At 36.7% G+C, this 20611-nt stretch overlaps 1 protein-coding gene across 1 annotated transcript; it reads right to left on the bottom strand.

Annotated features, from left to right (window-relative positions):
- Positions 1 to 954: 954 nt before the first annotated feature.
- LOC137743268 (trafficking protein particle complex II-specific subunit 130 homolog) lies at positions 955 to 12527 on the bottom strand. The gene is made up of 21 exons (XM_068483136.1): positions 12267 to 12527; positions 11270 to 11499; positions 10448 to 10629; positions 9561 to 9744; positions 9188 to 9278; positions 8076 to 8236; positions 7358 to 7447; positions 7051 to 7212; positions 6750 to 6811; positions 6506 to 6596; positions 5552 to 5715; positions 5177 to 5390; positions 4505 to 5050; positions 4187 to 4399; positions 3619 to 4012; positions 3451 to 3541; positions 3282 to 3366; positions 2731 to 2920; positions 2143 to 2441; positions 1651 to 1741; positions 955 to 1551 (listed from the first exon to the last, which is right to left on the bottom strand). Exons 1-21 carry the CDS (start codon positions 12328 to 12330, stop codon positions 1376 to 1378), a joined length of 3780 nt encoding a protein of 1259 aa, XP_068339237.1. The 5' UTR covers positions 12331 to 12527; the 3' UTR covers positions 955 to 1375.
- Positions 12528 to 20611: the final 8084 nt, after the last annotated feature.

The raw sequence follows: 20611 nt of genomic DNA, 5'->3' as shown, positions 1-20611 counted from the left end.
GGTATCTTGACTACATTTATTTCCAGTAAAACTATGACTGCAATGTCTATGCCGTCGAATTCAAGTTGTGTTCTGGTAGCCATTTGGTAGTTGGATCTCTTGAAGAAGAAGAGTCTTCGCTCGCACTTAGTCATCTCTAGTGTATTTCGATATTTAGCTTGTTCAATTTTCACAAATTATTGTTATATTATTTTCTCGTAGGATTTCCTAATCCTTTGGTTTTGATTGCCAAACAAGAGAATTTGTTGCTAGAATAAATATATTAAAAAAAAGTGTTTAATTTTAAACGAACATGCACACTGTACGTATTATGGTTTTGCTTTTAGTAGTTGAGTTAGAATAAATTTGTAGCGATTGCTTTCCTAATGAGTGTACTTTAGGAGCACGGATAGTTACAAACCATCGCCGTACTTAAATGATTGAAAGCATTTAGAAAAAACGTTTTAAAATCAATTCTTAGTAAATATGCAAGTTAATTATGGAAAAACACTTGAGGTGCTTCCTGCAAACTATGCTTCTTGCAAGAAACATTTTAAGTACTTTTAGAACCCAAAAACATTTCTAAAAGCGCTTTTAGTCATTTTAAAAAAAAAAAAAATTCTTAAACATTAGTCCATTTTGTTATACATTGTATTACGCCTACGTATAAAAACTATTAATTTTCCTTTTTCAACATACTAATGACAAACAAACAATTTGTTGATCATACATGCAAGAATTATTATTATTATTTTTTTTTTCCCTATACTATACCTCTTAGTAAACAACAATGTGCAGCTCTCACAATTACAGTATTGTCAGGTTTCATTAATCACATCTTTATCTGCCCTAATCTCTCGAAAACCCTCCAGATGTTTGAACAATTGTTATTGGTGTTTGTCCCTCCATGATATTTGTTTCTCTGGTTTGAGAAATTGATGGAGAAAGAAACAAGCTTCAACCAAATCGACTTTATCCGCTCCAACAAAACCAATTTTCATTACCACTGGCATCACTGTAATTCTGAGTTCAATATTTTCTATCAAAACAATCAATTTTACAACAGTGAACCCAAAAAATGGACGTCCTCGGGATCTCTACGCTGAATTGTACAGGAAAAGTACAAATTCCCCGTGCACAAGGCAGGATGTCATATAACGTATGACTCGATGAACACTCGAAAAACCTACCGGTTGTAAACTAATCTCAACTAAGCTGCTTTTTAAAACATCTGATAAAAAAGAAAAGGAAAAACGAGATACTGATTTACAGATTCCTGGGATATAAAAAAAGGAAACCTAAATTTTTTCCCTATAAGCATGTCCAACCATGTAGAGTGGAAATTATGACGACCCGAGACAACTTGAATACAGGAGAGGAACTGGGTTGACAGAAATCATGCCGGAATGCAAAAGGAGGAGCTCAGAATCGGAGGCAAGACACAAACCAGATGAGGCCCAGCAGGATTGCAACTTATATTCGATTCACCAACATCTGGCAGACCAAGTTGTGGGGGACGAACATAACCCGCCACTAGAGGCACACATAATATTGAGATTTCTATCCTTGAACCTGCCATCGCAAGATTTAACAGAGAGGCAATAGCTATGAGCCAGAAGATATTTTCCTAGACAACAGAAAAATATGTGGAGTTTAAGTAGTTCACAAAACCTTGCTTTGACGAAAGAGAAACATGCCCTCTTTTCCTCCCAGCAATCATCCAATTCTCAGTATTTGCACCGACTTCATATAACATCTCATCCTGATGCACAAGCACTAAAATTATTAATACACTCAGAGTCATAGTCACCTATAGTACTCCTCAGCTTTTAACGACAGTTGAAACACTTGAAGATACAGAGACTTCAGTTCATGCAGTCACGACAAAGTACAGGGTGCAACACATGTTTTTATTTTCCTTTCAAGTGAAACAACTCAACAACATACTCCATACCACCTCAGGTTTCAAGTGAAACAACTCAACAAGTACACTGCAATTACCTACAATTCTAGTAGACTTAAAAAACGGTTGAAAACTGACATTAGTGTTCGTTGACTTCATTCAGAAATAAAAGTGAAAACCAGAAAAGTCGTAAATTATCAGCATTTTAAGATTTGATAATCGCAATATAAATTGTCCAGTGTGATCGGTCTGTGACTTACATTTTTAGGAGAAACTTCATTTTCCTCAAAATCCTTCAATCTTTCAACCCTCCATTTCATAGTAACTAGCTGGCCAACCCTAAGGCCACCGGAAGAGAGAGGAAGAAAACCAACAGCCAGGACTGGATCAAGCACAGGCCTTTGCAAAGCAAGAGTGCTTCTGAAAATTAAGTCCCGTCTAGCACCCTCAGACCCAGAGGATTCTGCAAACACAGGTGGGTGCGCTCCACTGGTTCTATCACCAGAAATTCCATATCTAATATTTAATATACTCTCTGACTGAAAAGCCTTAGCTTCATCTGCAGGAAAAACAAAATCGTATCATCAGTTCTGTCAAATGTACGAAAATGTAAAGTATGAAAAGATTCACAACTATATCCACATTTGCAAAATGAAATTGCAGCATGGCAGTGACTTGTTAGCGCTTGATTTACCCATAATCTTTACACGATTCCATCAGAATAAGTCCCAATCTTAACCTATTGCTGGAGATAAACAAGTGAATTTCCTTTACCATAATCAGATAGTATGGAAGCTTCGAAACATGCAAGCAAGCAAGCATTTATAACATAAATGAACAATGCGTACCTTCAACATTAGTCTTCCCTAAGCATATACTGAATAGCATTCCTGCTCTAGAATTTGGAGAAACAACTAGTGGAAAGTAGGCCGAAGTCGGTCTCCCATCACCTTGTCCAGTATTAACAAATCCATCTTGAAGATCAAGCCAAGCATCAAAGATGGTCACCGTGGCTTTCACTTCAGAGTGTAGACTGACCTGGAAGTAATCAATTAATGCAGACGTATGAACCACCAACCTCCAAGGACTCCGCAGATATATTATACAAATAAACTTTCCTATTTAAAGGACTTATAAGTACATATTTTGGTAATTGAAAAACAATCTTAGTGTAACATGATAGAATGCACTCTTAAATCATATCCAGCCAATGCACAAAAGCATTACTCATGCTAAGATAATGGGTTACAATAACTTTTTGTGGAAACAGAAACAATTTCCATGTTTCAACACATAGGATGTCACACACTTCACGTCTTATTATCTAATCACCTAGCCAGGGATGCATAAGTTAAAGTTACATACAGAAGTGTGGTTTTGAAAACCATATCACACATACCTGGAGAAGCAAAGTACCATCATTGCATTTATCTGCAACTCGTGTGCTCACATGGAAAGGATCTGTAAAATGCACTGCTAGGGTCCTGCACAAAGTAATAATCAATAAAAAAACATCTACAATTTTGAAAGATAAGAACAAAAAGTAGAACAAAATAAAAGAAAAATACCTCTCAAATATCTGATTGTGAGATGCACCAAATTCAAGTTTGAGTGCTATCATCCTCATTCCATCCACAATGCTCTGTCTCTGGGGAGCCACTGCATAATGCATTATGTACAGGTAAGCAGTTGTGACTCAATAGAGTATTTAAACCTAGAACATACACATTCACAACCTGAAGATGATCCTACTGCAAGCTTTTCACTGATAGCACGAACTGGAATCCATAAAATAGACGTCAAATTGTTTGCCCAATTTGGAAACTCTACTCTATCATCACACAGAGGCAACTGCTCAAAATTTTTATCGATAGCCAAAGAACCATCCTTTAGAGTACCATTACAGTCAGCCACACCAACTGAACTCTTTGATGCATCAACATAGCTCTCCATCTCAATGAAATGTGAATCTTCAATTTTAAGACCAGGTCCAGTATCAACATACAAGATAGCACCTTTGAGAGAGTAGTTAATGGGTCTTACAATAATGCCCACCCACTGAGGTTCATTTATCAGCAGAGCAGCGGAAACAGCTGCAACAAGATCAACCAGAGGTCTTGGTTTGAATACCTGAGAAAGAAAGGGTCATTTAGACGGTACGATACCCTACATAAATCTTAACTGAAAAACTTCGTCGCAAAGTTATGTACTGCTTTTATTTACAAGTAAATTTAAAATAACAAGGATAAACTAGTATTTTGGGATATAACGGGTAGCAACAAGCTACGTCTTCAATAGTTGCACCTTCAAGATAGGTCTAGGAGGCTTTTCATAACTCATGAAATCCTTGCTGTCTTCAGGGCCACCCTTGGAAAAGCTATGAGATCTGAATCTTAATTGCCCAATTTTCCCAGTGAGAACCCCCAAAACATATGAACCTGGTTTCTGGGGGGGTAAATCCAGGGTAACGGTATTCCGACCAGGCTTTAATACAATTGCAGTAGAGCTCATTAATACCTGAAAAATCAGAAGTAATAATCTGTCATATCATAAACAATGTTCATACAACAATTGACCTGAAACGGTGAGATGAAAATGCATTGCAAGTCCAAGAAAGCTTACCTTAGCAACCTCATCAGTATTAAATATTGCATTCAATGTGAGACTAAATGAATCAAGAGTTATATCATCAGGAAAGCCACTCCAAAATGTTACTGATAGAGTACCAGGATCTCCATCACATAATTCTAATGGAGGCCCAGGATTGCCAGAAAAAGTAATTAAAGATGACACATCTAGGGGCACTGGTTGCTCCATTTTGCCATGTGCAAGACGTACAACCTCTGACTGAAAAGCCTGGCGTTCCCTAGTCAAAAACAAGCCTTTATCCAATGAAAGCAACCTCACGCAAGATGATAGATAGCCAGCTTGATCATTGAGTATTTTCTGACACTCTGCTAAATTGGGGAGGACTTCTGCCAATAAATCCTGCCATTCTTCACCAGCGTAAAGTGCACAAACCTTTTCATATGACTTTGCTGCCAGATCATAGTTTCCGTGCTTAAAACAGACAGATGCTATTTCTCCATCAAGAACAACTCCATGTCTTTTCCACCAGGATCGATGATAATTGTCAGCAGCCCCTTTAGTTAGTTCAAGATATTTTTGCTGTCAAAACAAGAATTTGTGTACAAGACAAAAGATCAACAAAATATTATACAGCATGCATAAAGGAACTAATAATTTGAACAATCCTCCATGAATGGTAAACTAAAAATTAGCAACTGTTCATACCTCAAACTCTTCTGTAGACGACAAAGACTTCCACAGATCAGGATTAGAAACTGTGTTGTGCAGAGCATATTCAGCAGCAACATAAATTTCAGCAAGCCTCATGGGGCGATCAATTGAGCTCTCAGAAATTCCTGGTGAAGAGTTAGTACGTGCCATAACACTTGCTTGCACTTTTTGTAACGACGGCATCTTAAATGATGCATCTGAACCTGAACTGCCATCATACATCGTGACTCCATTATCACTCAAACATGCCATTTTTGAAAACATAAAAATAATAAATGAAAGGAGAATATTTAGCAAGACTATTAAAAAGCAAATTACTCTTAGAAACCGATAGCACTACATTTGCTACAATTCTTGAATTTCCATTACCCGTCAATAAAATTTTGGCGGCCATCAAACATTTCAACCACATTCCCAGCAGAAAGGGAAGCTCTCCTCCGATTAGCCTCACGTAACAGTAGAGAAGGTTCAAGAGGCAATGGTTTTCTCTGAATACCAAAGTGCTTGAACGGTGGAGTTGACTGTAGAATTACCTGCAAAAGATAAATGACTAACTTTTTTTGTCAAAAAAAGAAAGACAAAAAGAAACGAAAAGTTAAGGGGCAGAAAATGCTTTTGCATTGCATGAAACTCAACAAAAGCCAACTGAACAGTAAAGAAAAACTAATGGCAACCGTAGAAGATAATCATCATTCATCAATAATCAAAGGTCTAATTTCCTATACACCACCTTTGTTTACCCCATGTAACAAACACGGCACTAATACTGTTGTAGTAGTTTGACAAAGGGCTAACTGCTAAATCATGAAATCCACTTAACTATTTAGTTAAACTCCCAATTATAAAGATATATTATGAAATTTGAGGGATTATAAGATCTACTATGAAATTTTCATAAAATGGGTGAAATATTAATTTTCATCATTTGAAATTAATTCTGATGTTTTTTTGTTATATTAACACCGCAATCTACAGTAAAAATCCAAGGGATAAGAATGTCACAAATCTGTAACAGGGAGTGGTTGCATAATGCCTTTTAGCATGGCCAAAACTTCATACCACATGACAGTTCAAATAAGAAGATAAAAAGCATGAACAATAAACAATAAATCCCAATATTAGAATTTAGAAGTTTATGCTGATTTACATTTTATACTAATGTAGGCTGGACAGACATAAATTGATGCAGTCTCAATTAAAGAAATTTACACCTAGATATTTTACCCGGAACTATATTAACATATCAGCTAACGTTAGCTAGTCCTATTAAAAAACAAAAACTTTAACTAATCCAATGCTACATTTACTGTATTAAGAACTTACCTTTTCTTTGGCCAGCACCTCAGATGAAGCATCAGGTGGAACTGAGGGCCAAACTGCAGGCTTGGGCCAGGGAAGCATGCTGAGTGAAGCACTGTTCAATGAGTTAAACGGAAAGAAGGACAATTAGTTTAGAAAAAACATCTGCAACTTTTAGGTGCAGTAAAACTAATTCCAATGATTACATGTCCAAGCTTGTTTCTAGAATGCTAAAAGATGTTCTCATCTTTAAAGTTTCAATTGGTACCTGTTTCCAGGACTCCTTTCTATATTCGTCCCATATCCAATTAAATATGCAAGCCTCATGAACTGTATAAACATACAATACAGCATTTGATTATTAAAGTGCATGCATACAATACAGCATTTGATTATTAAAGTGCATGCATGTTAAAAACAAAGTTTCTAGTCAATCTTGATTCTCAGTTGAACAATGGATTCAATTTCACTTATATGCACTCCAACAAAGGCGTATCAAGGGATTAAAGAACAAAACAAACGATATTTTTGAGTTCCTCTATTGCAAATGAAACACAAGGAACTTTTACCTTAACCCTGCATAATGAATAAAGATCGCCTTGAAGGCGGTAGAATTCTTTTTCTATATCAGGTGCTGCAAGTCCATCCTTATAATGTGAAGCAGTTTCATTGACTAAGGACATGCAAGCCGTTATCACCCACACTTCACGCATACAAAAGGGAAGAATACTCTGAGAACAACTCCAAAAGAGAAAACAGGAAAGGTAGGAGAATGAAAAGAAAATAGAAAAGTCAGATATGATCATTCATACTGAACTTCAAGATATGTATGACATTACGTTAAAAACACTTTTAAACAAAATGAATACCAGATACCTCATGTACAGCCAGAGACTTTGAGAAGCTTATAATGAATGAGTATCCCCTTGATGCAACTTCAAACGGGCGATTCAGCTTGAATAAAAGCTACATTTAACCATCTATTAGAGATGAATTTCAAATTTTGTTTCAGCAAAATAGTAAGTCAATTTCTGCGTAAACTAGATTCTGAAGGCACCACCATTGTTTTACTGAATGGTCAGATTATTTTTTGATTTGAAGTAATGGTCAATGAAACTTCTTATATGTCCATGGTAAACTTGTATTCATCACTTGCACCATGTGGTTAACGTAATTGTACACTTAAGTTCCAATTCTTCAACTTTATCAATATAACAGGCACAAGTTTCAGTAGGGAGTATTTTACATCTTATGTTAGAGAGAGAGAGAGAGAGAGAGAGAGAGAGAGAGAGAGAGAGAGAGAGGGAGGGAGAGAAAGAGCACTATAGTATGAAAATGTTGAATGACCTTATCAAAGAACTTATCAACACATATGTGAAGAGTTAATCATAGAAATGCATTTTCAATGAGACAGAATGGAACAACAATTTACTCTAGTATGCTAAATGAAATTTTCCCAAGTAAACTAAAGGATCCAGCATCCAAACAAGCAGAAAATTTGAAAGTTTGAAACTAATGACATCACTGCATAATGTTAATTCGTTTTTTACTGATTTAAGGTCACAGTCTTGAATCAACTGTCTGTCTCACATACCTTTGCTTGGCAGGCAAACAGATACTGTCTAAATTCAAATTCTCTAAATGAGTCATCTTGAACAATTTGTGTCAATGATTTCTTTCCAGAATTGAGCAATGCTGCCTGATCATCACCATGGTCAACTCCTCCAAAGTCCTTCCGTTTTCCAGTCATTTCAACTGCATCAGATGAAAATGATATTGGTCTCCAGAACAAAAAAGAAAGAGAAAAGGTCCATTATTGATCAAAATCTTATCATTTAAAAGCACTACGCTTATAACGGAATCACGATTTTCCAATTTTCAGTTTCCTTCAAAGTGGAGCAAGAACGTACAAGCACACATTCAAGATCTCCCACTCACCGCTGAGTAGACAATCATTTTCACCAATCATTGGATCAAAATCAAAATGCTGACACTTATTCAAGAAGAAAAAGTCTTTACTGAGATTTGTATATTAGGCGATGGATTTTAAGAAAATGAATTAGAGCATGGTATGGATTTTAAGAAAATGAATTATGAGCTTGGCTCCCAGAGAATATGGATCAAAATTGCGTGCATGTTTGTCTTCGTGTTTATGACGTAGATTCTTGTTTCCCTTGAGGAGATATGAACAACTACAGGATTGCAATAAGCAATTAACGGAATCATTTCAACCAAACTTGACAGCACAATACTTAAGACACGAAGTGAAGATTGAAAAAACAAACTGGTTTAGTGTAAAAAGATACACTCATTAAGTATTTTTTTTTATACCGGAAACAAACATTTGATGAACATCCTGTAGTCATAGAATGAAAACAATGAATGGATCTCAATATAAAATGACACGTACAGCAGTCAATGGTTGCTCATATCTACAACACAAGGTACCCAATTCATAAAGACCGCTATACCTTCATAAAGTAAGTTTCAAAATACAGTTAGTGTTTCATAAAGTAACACTAACTATAAGTGTTAAGAACTTAAAAAAATGTAGAAAAATAAAAGTTGAAAAGATCCCCCATGCATGTACTTGAAGGCGGCATTTGTATTTCCATGTCAAAATAGTATTTTCATTAAAAACATATGTAGAAATCATAACAGGTATCTCAACACTAAAAGTGATAATAAGATATATGCGTAATGCACCTGTTTCCAAATAACAAATTTCTAGTTCATCATATTCCCGTAAAGAATCTTCATGAAGATGAGCCATCTCAAACATAAAAGCCAAGCTTTCCTGAAAAGAGAAGCAATTATGGTAAGATGCCAGAAGATGATTAGTAACTTGAATTATATGGATCTGAAAAGACAAAGGTTTGCGGTACTTGTGCCTCACATAATTGCCTAAAGTAGGATTTGAAATGTACTTTTATAATACCAGATAAGTATTTAGTACGCTTTTCAATACAATTGATTTATGCATGAAATCCACATTCGAATCAACAATCCTTTAAATCCTCCTTGCCCAAAGCAGCTTAATAAAATTCTTCTAGTAAAAATTGATAAAAAATGGAACTACCTTCAGAATAAAAAAATTGCAGAAGTTCCAAACTGGCATGAAGCGTTGTTCACTGAGCTTGCGTATCTCGTCCTCATAAAATTGTACACGCCTATCTAATGTATTTCTGATGCACTCCATTATCTTGGATTCCAAGTCTTCCCAAAAATTTGCGTCAGGAGAATATAGATCGAACTTGCAGCACCTGAGCAAAGCATATTATGATAAAGTAACATGACGTTAGGTAAACTGAATTTTAAACAAATATATCAAAATATTATTGAACTTTATATTATAACCTGTACAATTATATTTGATAGTCTACTCATGTTTTATGGTAGACATGATACCATATGCAACTTACTGAAAAGAAATGAAAGACAATTTTATACGTATAGGTAACTTTAAAACCCAACCCAATTATGATTATGCTGGTGAGCTGATCAGTCTACAATACTTGATGAAAACAAGATGCTTGCCAAGTTCATCTTAACAACCTTCAAGGAAACAGATGAAATCGACATCAACAGTCTTTACCCATCTCTGCCTTTGGCTAAAAAGTGTAAGTATATGTTGTTATCAATTTAATATCAACATTGTCAAATTTGTATTGTTATAGACGAAGTATCTCAATATCACATGTTGACTTAATTAACAACAAAGCAGATGATGTAAAGCTTAAGTATGGTAAAAAAACACCAACTAATCTTCATATTAGAATTTTGCTCTCTGGAACACCTAAATAGAAAGAGGGAGGGGGGACTAGGAAAAGCTCAATGCTCAAGTTATCATATATAAAAGGTGATCATTTTAGTATAAAATAATCACAATACTAATTTCTCAAAACTACTCAATCAACCACTTGAAAAGAAAAAAAAAATATTTGATTACAAAAGCAATAAACTCACCTTTCTCTCTTCTTGGAACTGAAATCAACTTCAAGTTTGGCATATACTTTATTTGCCAATTTGGTGGCTTGATCATTATTCGGGTGAGCCTTGGATACAAAAACAATAAACCATTCCCGTTCATCATTTTGGACAATTAACTTTAGGCGTGGTTTAAGGATGGTCTTGAACTCATCAAGATCCTAATGAATGAAAACAAAAGACTGTTAGTATCAGATGAGCAGCATACAATCAAACTGCACATGGTTTAGTCTTATGATTACCATAATACTACCAGCACATGAAAATAATAATATTGATAGAAAGATGTGGAACTAAACAACTGAATGACACTAAGTTTTATTGCTACAATTTCTTATCAAAACCTAACAAAATGCTCAAAGAGAAAGCTAGTTACTTTCCCAATTTGCATAAGTTAGTAAGCAAAGTACCCTTTACAACCGTCTAGTAGGAAAGCTATATACAAATCTGACTTCTGACAATTAATATCATAATGTAATAGAAGTATAGTTGGCATTCTTCATATATATAAAAAAAAATTTAGAAAGAGACAATTTTATTTAGTTTTCTTTTTACTGATAACTAAGATCCCCAATACAACTAATCCCAAAGGCATGTCTAGATCCTACAACCAGAATGGCTGGTACAAACAATTGGAGGGTTTCCCCATAGGGGTGTATGAATTGAACAAGAGACCTTTGTTTACTAGGCTTCTTATCTTGGCTCTTCCTAAGACTGGACTAACACATGGATACAGATATAATACATTGGTTATGAAATAATAACATCAAGATAAGTGAGGTGAAGGAAATTGTGTCTTACCTCACAGGTGACGAGGACCGCAGTTGCATATGGTTCTCGAAACCAAAATAATGATTGCTCTTGTGGGAACCGGCTACGAAGCCTCGAATCTGTGGTTAGTATGAATTCAGCAGGGAAATTCTCTACAAACACAGGATTACGGGTCTTGTTATTTAAGCAAGCTCTTTTGAATGGCAAGTGCTCCTCAAACCCATTCTTGACAGTAGGCCACAAATCGCTCACATCTTCAACTGCAAATGAGCTCATGGTTAAACTGTTAGATGTGAACACGAAGCAAGGCCAATGACATAAACTACTACTGCAGAAACACACATTAGCCATCTGTTTCACTACTTGTGAACTCAATACAGACTAAGAGCATGACTGGAATATTAGCAGATATTGTCGAGGGATCGGTAGACTAGCCATTTGGCTGTCCATGGGTTCCCACATTAAGCATAATCATATACTTTTGTAAGATAAGCATAACCATATATGGCTGATAACATGACAATGTATGATTACAAATAACTAAATATAAATTGTCATTAAACAAATGACTAATGCCGCATGAGCTGTTCAGTAAATTACACAAATCCAATAAATGATTTCTTGTTCTGGAAATACCGAAACAACAAATTTCGCACATTGTGCGAAAATTCATTCCCATTTCCGGACATTCAATTGAAGAACTACTTGTTCCCAAAAACACTGCGAAACTGACACACTAAAGGCATCATTTTACAAACACTAGGACGACAAAATTTGCATTTGCTGCATCACTTTAATAGCCAATTAGCTATCCCAATACTTTAACAAATACGAATATGTACTACCAAATAGCACAAATTAACACCTTTAATTACTTACAGAGGTCCCCAAATCTCAATCAAGAAGATCAGTAACTTCAAATGCGTAATTGATTAACAAAAAGGTGAAACAAGAATGATTAATTTGAAATTACAGAAGAAAAATGGAACCGGAAAATTGAATAGGAATGTCGAATTGGGAGATTTACCTGCAATCACGAGATGATCAAGGGAATTCTTGATCGTCTGGAACTGAGCAAGATAGTTCGCCATGTTCGACCTCGATCTATAGCAGACGAATACAATTGTTCATGATCGATAAAGAGAGAGAAAGAGATCTATACATCCATGTAGAGAGAGAGAGAGAGCTCTGAGTGAGGTGGTGGTTGTGTGGGTTTGCTCTCTCACTGTGTAATTGGGGAACTGGATCGAAATTCGGTAATGCAAGCCAGTACTTCCGTTTTTTGCGAGAAATTTTTTATTGCGACGGAATATGATGGTACAATGGTGAAAATTTGTAAGATAAATTACACATAACTACCTTAATTATTGAATTATTAACAATTTTACACATCATCTTTAAAAAGTTTTAATATCATATCTTATCCTTGAATTTGTTGCAATGTCATACCTTCTATCAGCTGTCATTCAATTAATCTGTTACATGCTAACGTGGCTCGGAACCTTTTTCTATTAAAAATTTATTAAAAAAAAAATTTACCCTAAAAAACAAAAAAAAAAAACCCAAATCACCATCTTCTCCGACCCCTTCCCTGCAATCCAGATCCCGCACTCATCCTCCACCTCCTCCTCCGCACCCACCCTCGCACCCATCATTTTCCCTCTCTTCAAATCCCATCACCGACTGGGGCTTTCGCCCCACTGCCATTTCTTCAATTTCTTGTTCTTCACCATTTTTCTAAGAAAAACCACAAACAAAATTGCAAAGGGAGAGTTCCCGAAAGCCAAAACGAAGAACCCGACAAAAACGAAAAACACAAATACAAACCCAGAAAATTCAAGAAATTAGAGAAATTAAATTCTTTTTTTTAATTAGAGAAATTAAAATTTCAAAAATCCAAGAAGTGGCCATTTGCAAATTCGCCCAGAACTTCGGATTTTCGAAATCCTCCATAATATTAATTGAAGAATGGAAGTTCATTACAGTCCAATTTGTTTCATTTTCTTTCCCCAAATTTTTTTCTTTTTCTTTCCCCTTTTTTTCCCATTTTCTGGGTTACCACCACTGCTACAAATTCGCTTCCCCGATGCGTGTCAACCTCTACACCTTCTCATTTCCGTCTCAAGGAGGAGGGTGGTGGTTCGAGACCGAGAGCTCTACACCTTGCATCTTGTTGACCAGCTGGTGTGTCGAGACCGAGAGCTCGAGGAGGAGGGTGGGTTTGGTGGAGAGGTGGTCATGCTGGATGCACAACCACACGTGGCTGCGGCGATGGCCGAAGATTGTGCCGATGACCATGGATTTCGAGGGGCGGATCTGCTAGGGCGGAATAGCCACACCGTCATTTTGGGTGGGCGAGGTGGATATGTAGAGGCTGGGTAGGTGCAGATGAGAGAAGGGAAGGAGAAGGGAGGGGGAAGAAAGGCAGAGGGAGAAGGGATGAGTCGGGGAAGATGATAGGGATTTTTTTTTTCCAAGGGTAATTTATTATTTTATTAATTTTTTAACAGAAAGTGAATCCCGCCTCAAGTCACGTCAGCATTTAACAAAAAATTTGACACATAATTGACGGAAGGTATGAAATTGCAACAAATTCGAAGATAAGATATGACGTTGAAATTTTTTAAAGACGAGATATGAAACTACTAATGACCTAATAGTTGAGATAGTTCTATCTAATTTACCCAAATTTGTATTTTAGCACATATATCTTATTATTGGTAAAGTTGTTGAGAATGAATCTTATATTAATTGGATCCATATTAATAGGAGAAAGGTTTTTTTATTAACACCTCACAATTTTATGAACACATCTTATTTTTTTGAATTCTTATTGAACTACCTCTTTTACCCTTATTTAAATTTGAAAAAATAAATAAATAAATAAATAAATAACCAAACAAACCGAGCACCTACAAGTGCACCACGTATTCTCTAGCCAAACAACATGCACCATCATTAACGAATTTCATTAATCTCAATAATTCAATTTTTACAAGAAGATGGTCTTGATAACTTTATTTACCCAAACATATGTCGACCTTATATTATAGAAACACCTTCCATATGTTTTCCTGCCCATAGTCATCAAGTAGACATCCTTGAATATGGCGTCTGAAATTGCAGTTTCTACAAACTGCTAAAGGCCTCGCAGAACGACAGGGAGGGAAGGAGGAATGGGAGGGGAAGATGAGGGAATGGAGTGCTTAGCATGGATCGAAGAAGTGGCGGAGGGTGAGTGAGATGTCAGTTAGGTGAAATGTTATTGTTGTTTTGAACAGGTGGGGTGACTTCAGTAGAAGTAGAGTTAAAATTGGAATTTAAAAGACTAATTTTAAGTGTGAGGTGGATTTATAAGATTGTGGGGTGTCAATAAAACAAATCATGGGAGAAAGGACTTTACATGAGCTTATAAGAGGTTTGGCTACTTCTCATTTTGCCAGGTAGTTTTATGATGAAACCTCAACTTTCTTCATGGTATCAGAGCAGGTTATCCTACGTGTGAAGCCAAGCGGCCACATGTGATTCACGTCACCTGTTGTGTTGTTCACGTGTTAGGGTCGAAACTTCGCCACACGTGAGGGGGCGTGTTAATTCACCATACGTGTGAAGGCATGTGGAGAATGAGTCCCACGTTAATGGGAGGAGGGACCTTGCATGAACTTATAAGAGGTTGGGCTACTACCCATATTGCTAATTGGTTTTACGATAGAACCTCAACTTTCTTCAACAATAACACGTGGTAGTCACACTAAAAAATCTCTCGTTTTTTGCCCCTTTTTTAGCTGTTAGATTTGGAGGCTTTGATCTAACGGCTCATAATAAACTTGAAAATAGCCGAATAAATTCTTCACATCCGCAACCATGCAAACCCATATTCCAGATAGGCTTTAGCAGATGAGGCGCGCCAAAACCTCTATGCAACTCGCAACTTCCAGCTCCAGCCTGCCATGGCATTCCCTCTATCCTCCGCCATCGTCTCCCACAAGCTCTCTCTCAATGTTTCCATTGCTCCCTCCACTCGAAGGCTGAATTTAAAGCCAACCCATTTCATATTTTGCTCCAATCGGAAAAACCCAGAAAGATCAGGCCGCTCCAGAGTTCATTGCATGTCCAATGACAATCATCCAAAGGTTGGCCTTGATCCTACTCGTATACTTGGTTTCTTGAAATACTGGTTTTCGGGTTTTCGAAAGCTCTAAAATTGTTGTGAAATTGTGATTTTTTATGTGATCTGTGAAGCCTACATTGTTGGAATGATTGTAGTAATGTAGTGTTTTGCTGTAGTTTTGACATGATTCTGGTAGTTTTGATTGTCATTGGTTTGAATTTGAGTTTTGCGGCGGGTGATATATGAAATAGTTGATGAGGAAGTCTACATTTGTGCTTCTTTGGTATTAAATTGTTCTGTTCTTCTCCTCTTTAGTCGTTGGATCAAATTTCAAGAGTCCGGATCTTTTGACTTGGTGGATTTGATGGAAGGGATCCGAAAATGATCATTTTCCATATCTGGGAGCTTCGTGCTGTGACTTCAGTCCAAGGATCTCGGAGGAACTAGGAAACAAGGCTGAAATATGGCCTTCGAGTCCGACGAGTTCCATACTACAAAAATTTTAAAAATAAATAAAGAAATAAAGGCCTAATTACTTTTTGGAAATTCTGATTACGCTCGAATGTTATCTTTGAACAACCATTATTTTAGTAGATAAATGGCATTAGTATGTTAGACAGTTAGTTATAAGGGGCAGTGGCGAAGCCAGAAATTGTTGAGGGGAGAGGCGAAATATAAAAGGATAAAAAATTTTAGAATAATGTAAACAAACCATATTTTTTTAATAGTAGACAATATTAATGTCGTTCATAGTTTATTAATACAAACAAGTTATGATTGTTGTCGTCAATGTTTCATCACTTTTATGTTATGAAAACGTAGTGTACAATTCTCATTGTCAATAAAAATACAAAACATCTCTATCAATATAAACAACCATGCTATAATTCAATTATTAATCTCTCATTTCGATAATACAGTGGTGTTTGACAATTCATCACGAAAAACACAAAAAATAACTTAGTCAAACGTTACTATTTGTGATACAAATCCAAAGAAAATAAAAAAGAAATTTGATGGGTGTGAGTGCTGGATGAAGAAACCTAGCGGCTAATTTGTTTGATGTACTACATGGTAGTCAAGTGTCAAACATGCAATCTCTCTTTACTTGTTTTTTAATGAGTTAATGCAAAACGCTCAATGTATTAATTGGTACATTCACTCCCTCTTGTTTCACACATCTTCATAATCTGTCCATCTTTTCTAATGGGTAACGACTTCCATCACCTTTGAATTCACCTTTCAAAACCTTTCCTCAAAATCCATGGTGATGACACAATTAAACGGCGAGCCATGGAATTAGAATCATATGTGCCCCCATTTCCTAATCAAGATCCGTAAAACTGGTGTCTCCTCTAAAGACATCACCATCTCAGAGTGCCCCAAATCTCGGCTCGCCTTTACCTCCCATATATCCATCAAAACAAAGCCTAAAAGCTCCCCATCATGGTTTACTTTCATGGTGGAGCGTTCTGTGTGTTGTCTGCCTTTGGACTCTTTACCCACTCTTGTCTCAATCTTAGGTCTGCCTTTGAAAAGAAATGCACCGTTTCATTTAATTTTATTTCCGAAGCCCAAAACGATGTCATTTTCTGCCTGGGTATATACATAAAAAAAAAATAAAACCCTGCGCGGCAGAACAGAGAACGAAAAGAGAGACTGTCTTTTCTAGTTTTCGGTCGAAGGAAAGGGGCTTAAGACTCGTTCCTGGGATTGTTTTCTGGCGAGCGGATATGTCCCTTAGCCAGTGATAAGGGGGAGGGGAGTGTAAGAATCGAACTTGCACCAGGTGTACAAAAAAAATTGTGTTCAGCCATTATGGTGAAACTTGGTGCTTGAAACTTGGAATCGAGGATAACTCAAAAAATAGTATGTCAAGGAACGATGTATTAAACCCTCAAAACTTGTAGATGATCTATTCGCGCATTTAGCTTCAATATTGGCATCTAAAGTTATACACCCACATGTGAGATTGCTTCCCAAGAAAACAGTAATACTTATAAACACTTATGCTAGAAGTGCTTTTATAATGCACAAATTGAAAATTTAATCTTCTATATAAAGTGAAAGATACAGTGGCCATCTTTGATGATTGCCCTATTCTAATGGTTTGGTTTCAATAATGGTATTGGTTAAAATTGAATTAAACTAAACCGTTGAAACTAGATGGTTTGATCATATTTTTGTGTCAAGCCAAACCAACTTATCCGCATCCACCAGTAACACCACATGTCAAAAGTGAAGAAACATTGAAAGGCATACATAAAATAGAATATATTAATTATATTGTTTACTTGTATTATAACACGTAAGAGCAACCCTCCTGGTGGTCTATAACCCTGGTACGTTGGTGGAGCCCATGGACATCGGCAGCAACCCAAGACAATTCGGCCTAGGCCGCTACCCAAGAACAATATTACGTAGTCATGTTATTCCCTTTTCCACGTGTGCCTACATGCGTTGGTGAGTCCAGCTTTGAGTGACAACTTTTGATGTTGTGGGATCTCAAAATTTTTATCTGTAGGTCTAAATTTTATTATATGTGACCATGTAATAGCACTGTTCTAAAAATTGACCTAGGCGACTGTCTAGGCGTTTGGCGGTGGAGCCCCGCTCCAATTTTGGGCACGGCGTTTGGAAAATTCGGTTGGAAGCTAGGTAGCCCTAGGTGGGCAAGGTGGGCCTAGGTAGCTCCTAGGTGGAGAGCTAGGCGGGGCCTAGGCGGTCCTAGACGGTTTTTTATATATATATTTTTATTAATTTTGTGCTTTTTTCTTTTTAGGTTTCATGGTGGTATACTTATGGAAATGGTGTACCTAATTTACAAATGATGGATTTACTACAAGTTCATCCAATAGTGAAACGAATTGGAGCATTTTTGAGGGGATACATACAAAGAAAAGAAATAAACTAGATACAACAATGTTAAATAATTTAGTCTATGTCTAATCCAATACAAGGATCATGATTCATGAAGAAGAAGAATTTAGTCTATCATCCAAATCCTCTTCATTATGATTATATGCTTATTGTTTTTTAAATATTGAACTTTTTAGATGTATATAATTTGTGTATTCTTGTACTTCTATTCTTACATTTTATCATTATTTTATTATTCATACAAGTATATTTTTTTTAGGTCTAAATAGACATTTATTTACAAGATATATAATAAATTTACATAAATCCACTTAGGTGCTAGGCCCTTGCCCGTCTTCCTACTAGCGCCTAGCGATTTTTAGAACCTTTCTAGGCCCCCACCCTCTTGTCTAGGCAGAACAGGTCGATCTACTTTAAGTGTACTACTTCTCCTTCACTCTACTACTGCCGATATTGTCTAACTTGAATAATGTACCATTTAAAATTTTTGTTTTGGTGGCAATCATGTGCCAATTTAACGCTATGTGTGTAGATGTTAAAGGATAACAGTTTCACATCGATGAAAATAGAAATGTTGCACGTGCTTATAATCAATTGAGTTATTCTCCATATTACAACTTGATTTTATGGTAAAATCTTAACTTTTTTATGACATGTATTTAAGTAATTGAATTTCTTCATATTCTTTCAATTAGTTTTACGATGAATTTTCAACGACTCAACTTTCTTCACTATAATAAAAAGAGTAGAAAGAAAAAAGAAAAGGAAAAAAGAAAAAAAAAAATATGAGAGCTGGAAAAACACTCAGTCGTCTCTCTTTAAACCCTTTCAAACCAACCCTAATCTAGAAGTTTCACAGCTGCCGGCCCCTTGCTCCAGCTTGGGGCTAGCGGCAGCCCCTTCTTCTAGCCTCTCTCCATTTTCCCCTTTTTCCCTCACCCTTACCCATTTTTTCTTCCTTTCGATCTTCTTCCCCTTCGGGCCCATCCCTCCTCTGCGCCTCACCCCCTATCCCATTTCTTATTCCCCTATCGGCGTCTCCGACACCTCTATCTAGTTGGGTGAAGTCAGGCTATTATCTTTCCCATCGATAATGGCCTAATTTTATTTCTCCATCACTAATGAGTGTGTTGGTCGTGTTCACGACGGTGGTATAGTGCGGGTGTACGTGGTGGTTCGCTGTGCAAATCTGAAGCCATTGAGGCTCTCTATCAGTCAGTGGCTTTGGCGTGACTTTCCTCTGCTCCGCACACCACTATTCTTTGCCAAGCACATGCCCTCCAAGTAATGGACTTTGCTGTTGCAATTGGAAAGTTGTTGCAACTTACCCATTTTGTTGCTTCAGTTTGCGGATAGCTATTGGAATATTAATGATGAATGAATGGTTCCAATTTTGCTATGCTGTGATCCATGTGGTTTCGGTGTTCACAAATCTTATCTTTTTCCAGTTGACGGAAACCCTTGGCGGGTTTTGGTGCTAACGATTTTATGCAAGTTACTATGGGCTCGTGGTGGCGGTGACAACAATGTGACTGTGATTTTGGCGCGTTGTGGTATCTCCTCTGCAACCCAAGCCCCGTACTTTTCTTGTCCTAGGAACCGACACACCCATATGGTTGCAAGGTTGCAGCCCACGCCTCCTGCCATGATTGTACTCTTGTTTCTCCTGTGGACACGTCATTGGTTTTAGTTTAGGTTTATGTTTCATTTGTAGCACCGTGAGAAGGTTAGGTTAGTAATTTTGTGTTGCTTTAGTGATCTATTTGTGTCGCTTGTGTGATTTATGTAGTATCATTGTCAATGGCTTTATGTCAGGGTACTGGTGTTCGGATTATCGCTTTTGCGGTATTTGTGACAGTCATACTCGAAATTCTTGTTTGTGGTGGTTTATTGTGGTAATCGTATAGGGGTTTAAAATTATTTGTATCTTACGCAAATTATATCCAGATCAAGAAATTGGTCACTGGAGAAGGATTTGGGTCCCATCCATATCCAAATTGTGAGGATCCTAGGGATCCTCGCATTCTAACCGTTTGTTGTACATCGTGCAGTCAGAAATCATTTTGAATTTATTTATTTAAAACTAAACATAAATGGAACCTAACGAAAATTAACAGCACGATGTACGATAAACAACCATAATATGAGGATCTCTAGAATACCCACAAGAGGATCCAGAGATAATCCTCATCCACAGGAGAAATTGTACCCATCTAATCCCTCTTGTATTTGGTTGTTCTTATTAATGAAACTTTTGTCAAAAAAAAAGAAAAGAAAAAGAGTAGAACGACAGCGTCCTTTAGGAAATATACCGGTCAACGTTCAATAATTTGCAACTCCAATATTTGTTAATTTTCGAAGATTATATTCACACACCTCAA

The sequence above is a fragment of the Pyrus communis genome, chromosome 8 (assembly GCF_963583255.1).
Source record: "Pyrus communis chromosome 8, drPyrComm1.1, whole genome shotgun sequence".
NCBI lineage: Eukaryota > Viridiplantae > Streptophyta > Magnoliopsida > Rosales > Rosaceae > Pyrus > Pyrus communis.
This window is presented reverse-complemented; position numbering and strand designations above follow the sequence as displayed.

Excerpts from the sequence above, each read along its gene's own strand:
- LOC137743268 (XM_068483136.1), bottom strand. The coding sequence starts at position 12,330 with ATGGCGAACTATCTTGCTCAGTTCCAGACGATCAAGAATTCCCTTGAT. Across the intron at positions 3,367-3,450 it reads CACAATCAGATATTTGAGAG|GACCCTAGCAGTGCATTTTA; the intron begins GTATTTTTCTTT and ends TACTTTGTGCAG. Across the intron at positions 1,742-2,142 it reads ATGAAGTTTCTCCTAAAAAT|GATGAGATGTTATATGAAGT; the intron begins GTAAGTCACAGA and ends CTTGTGCATCAG.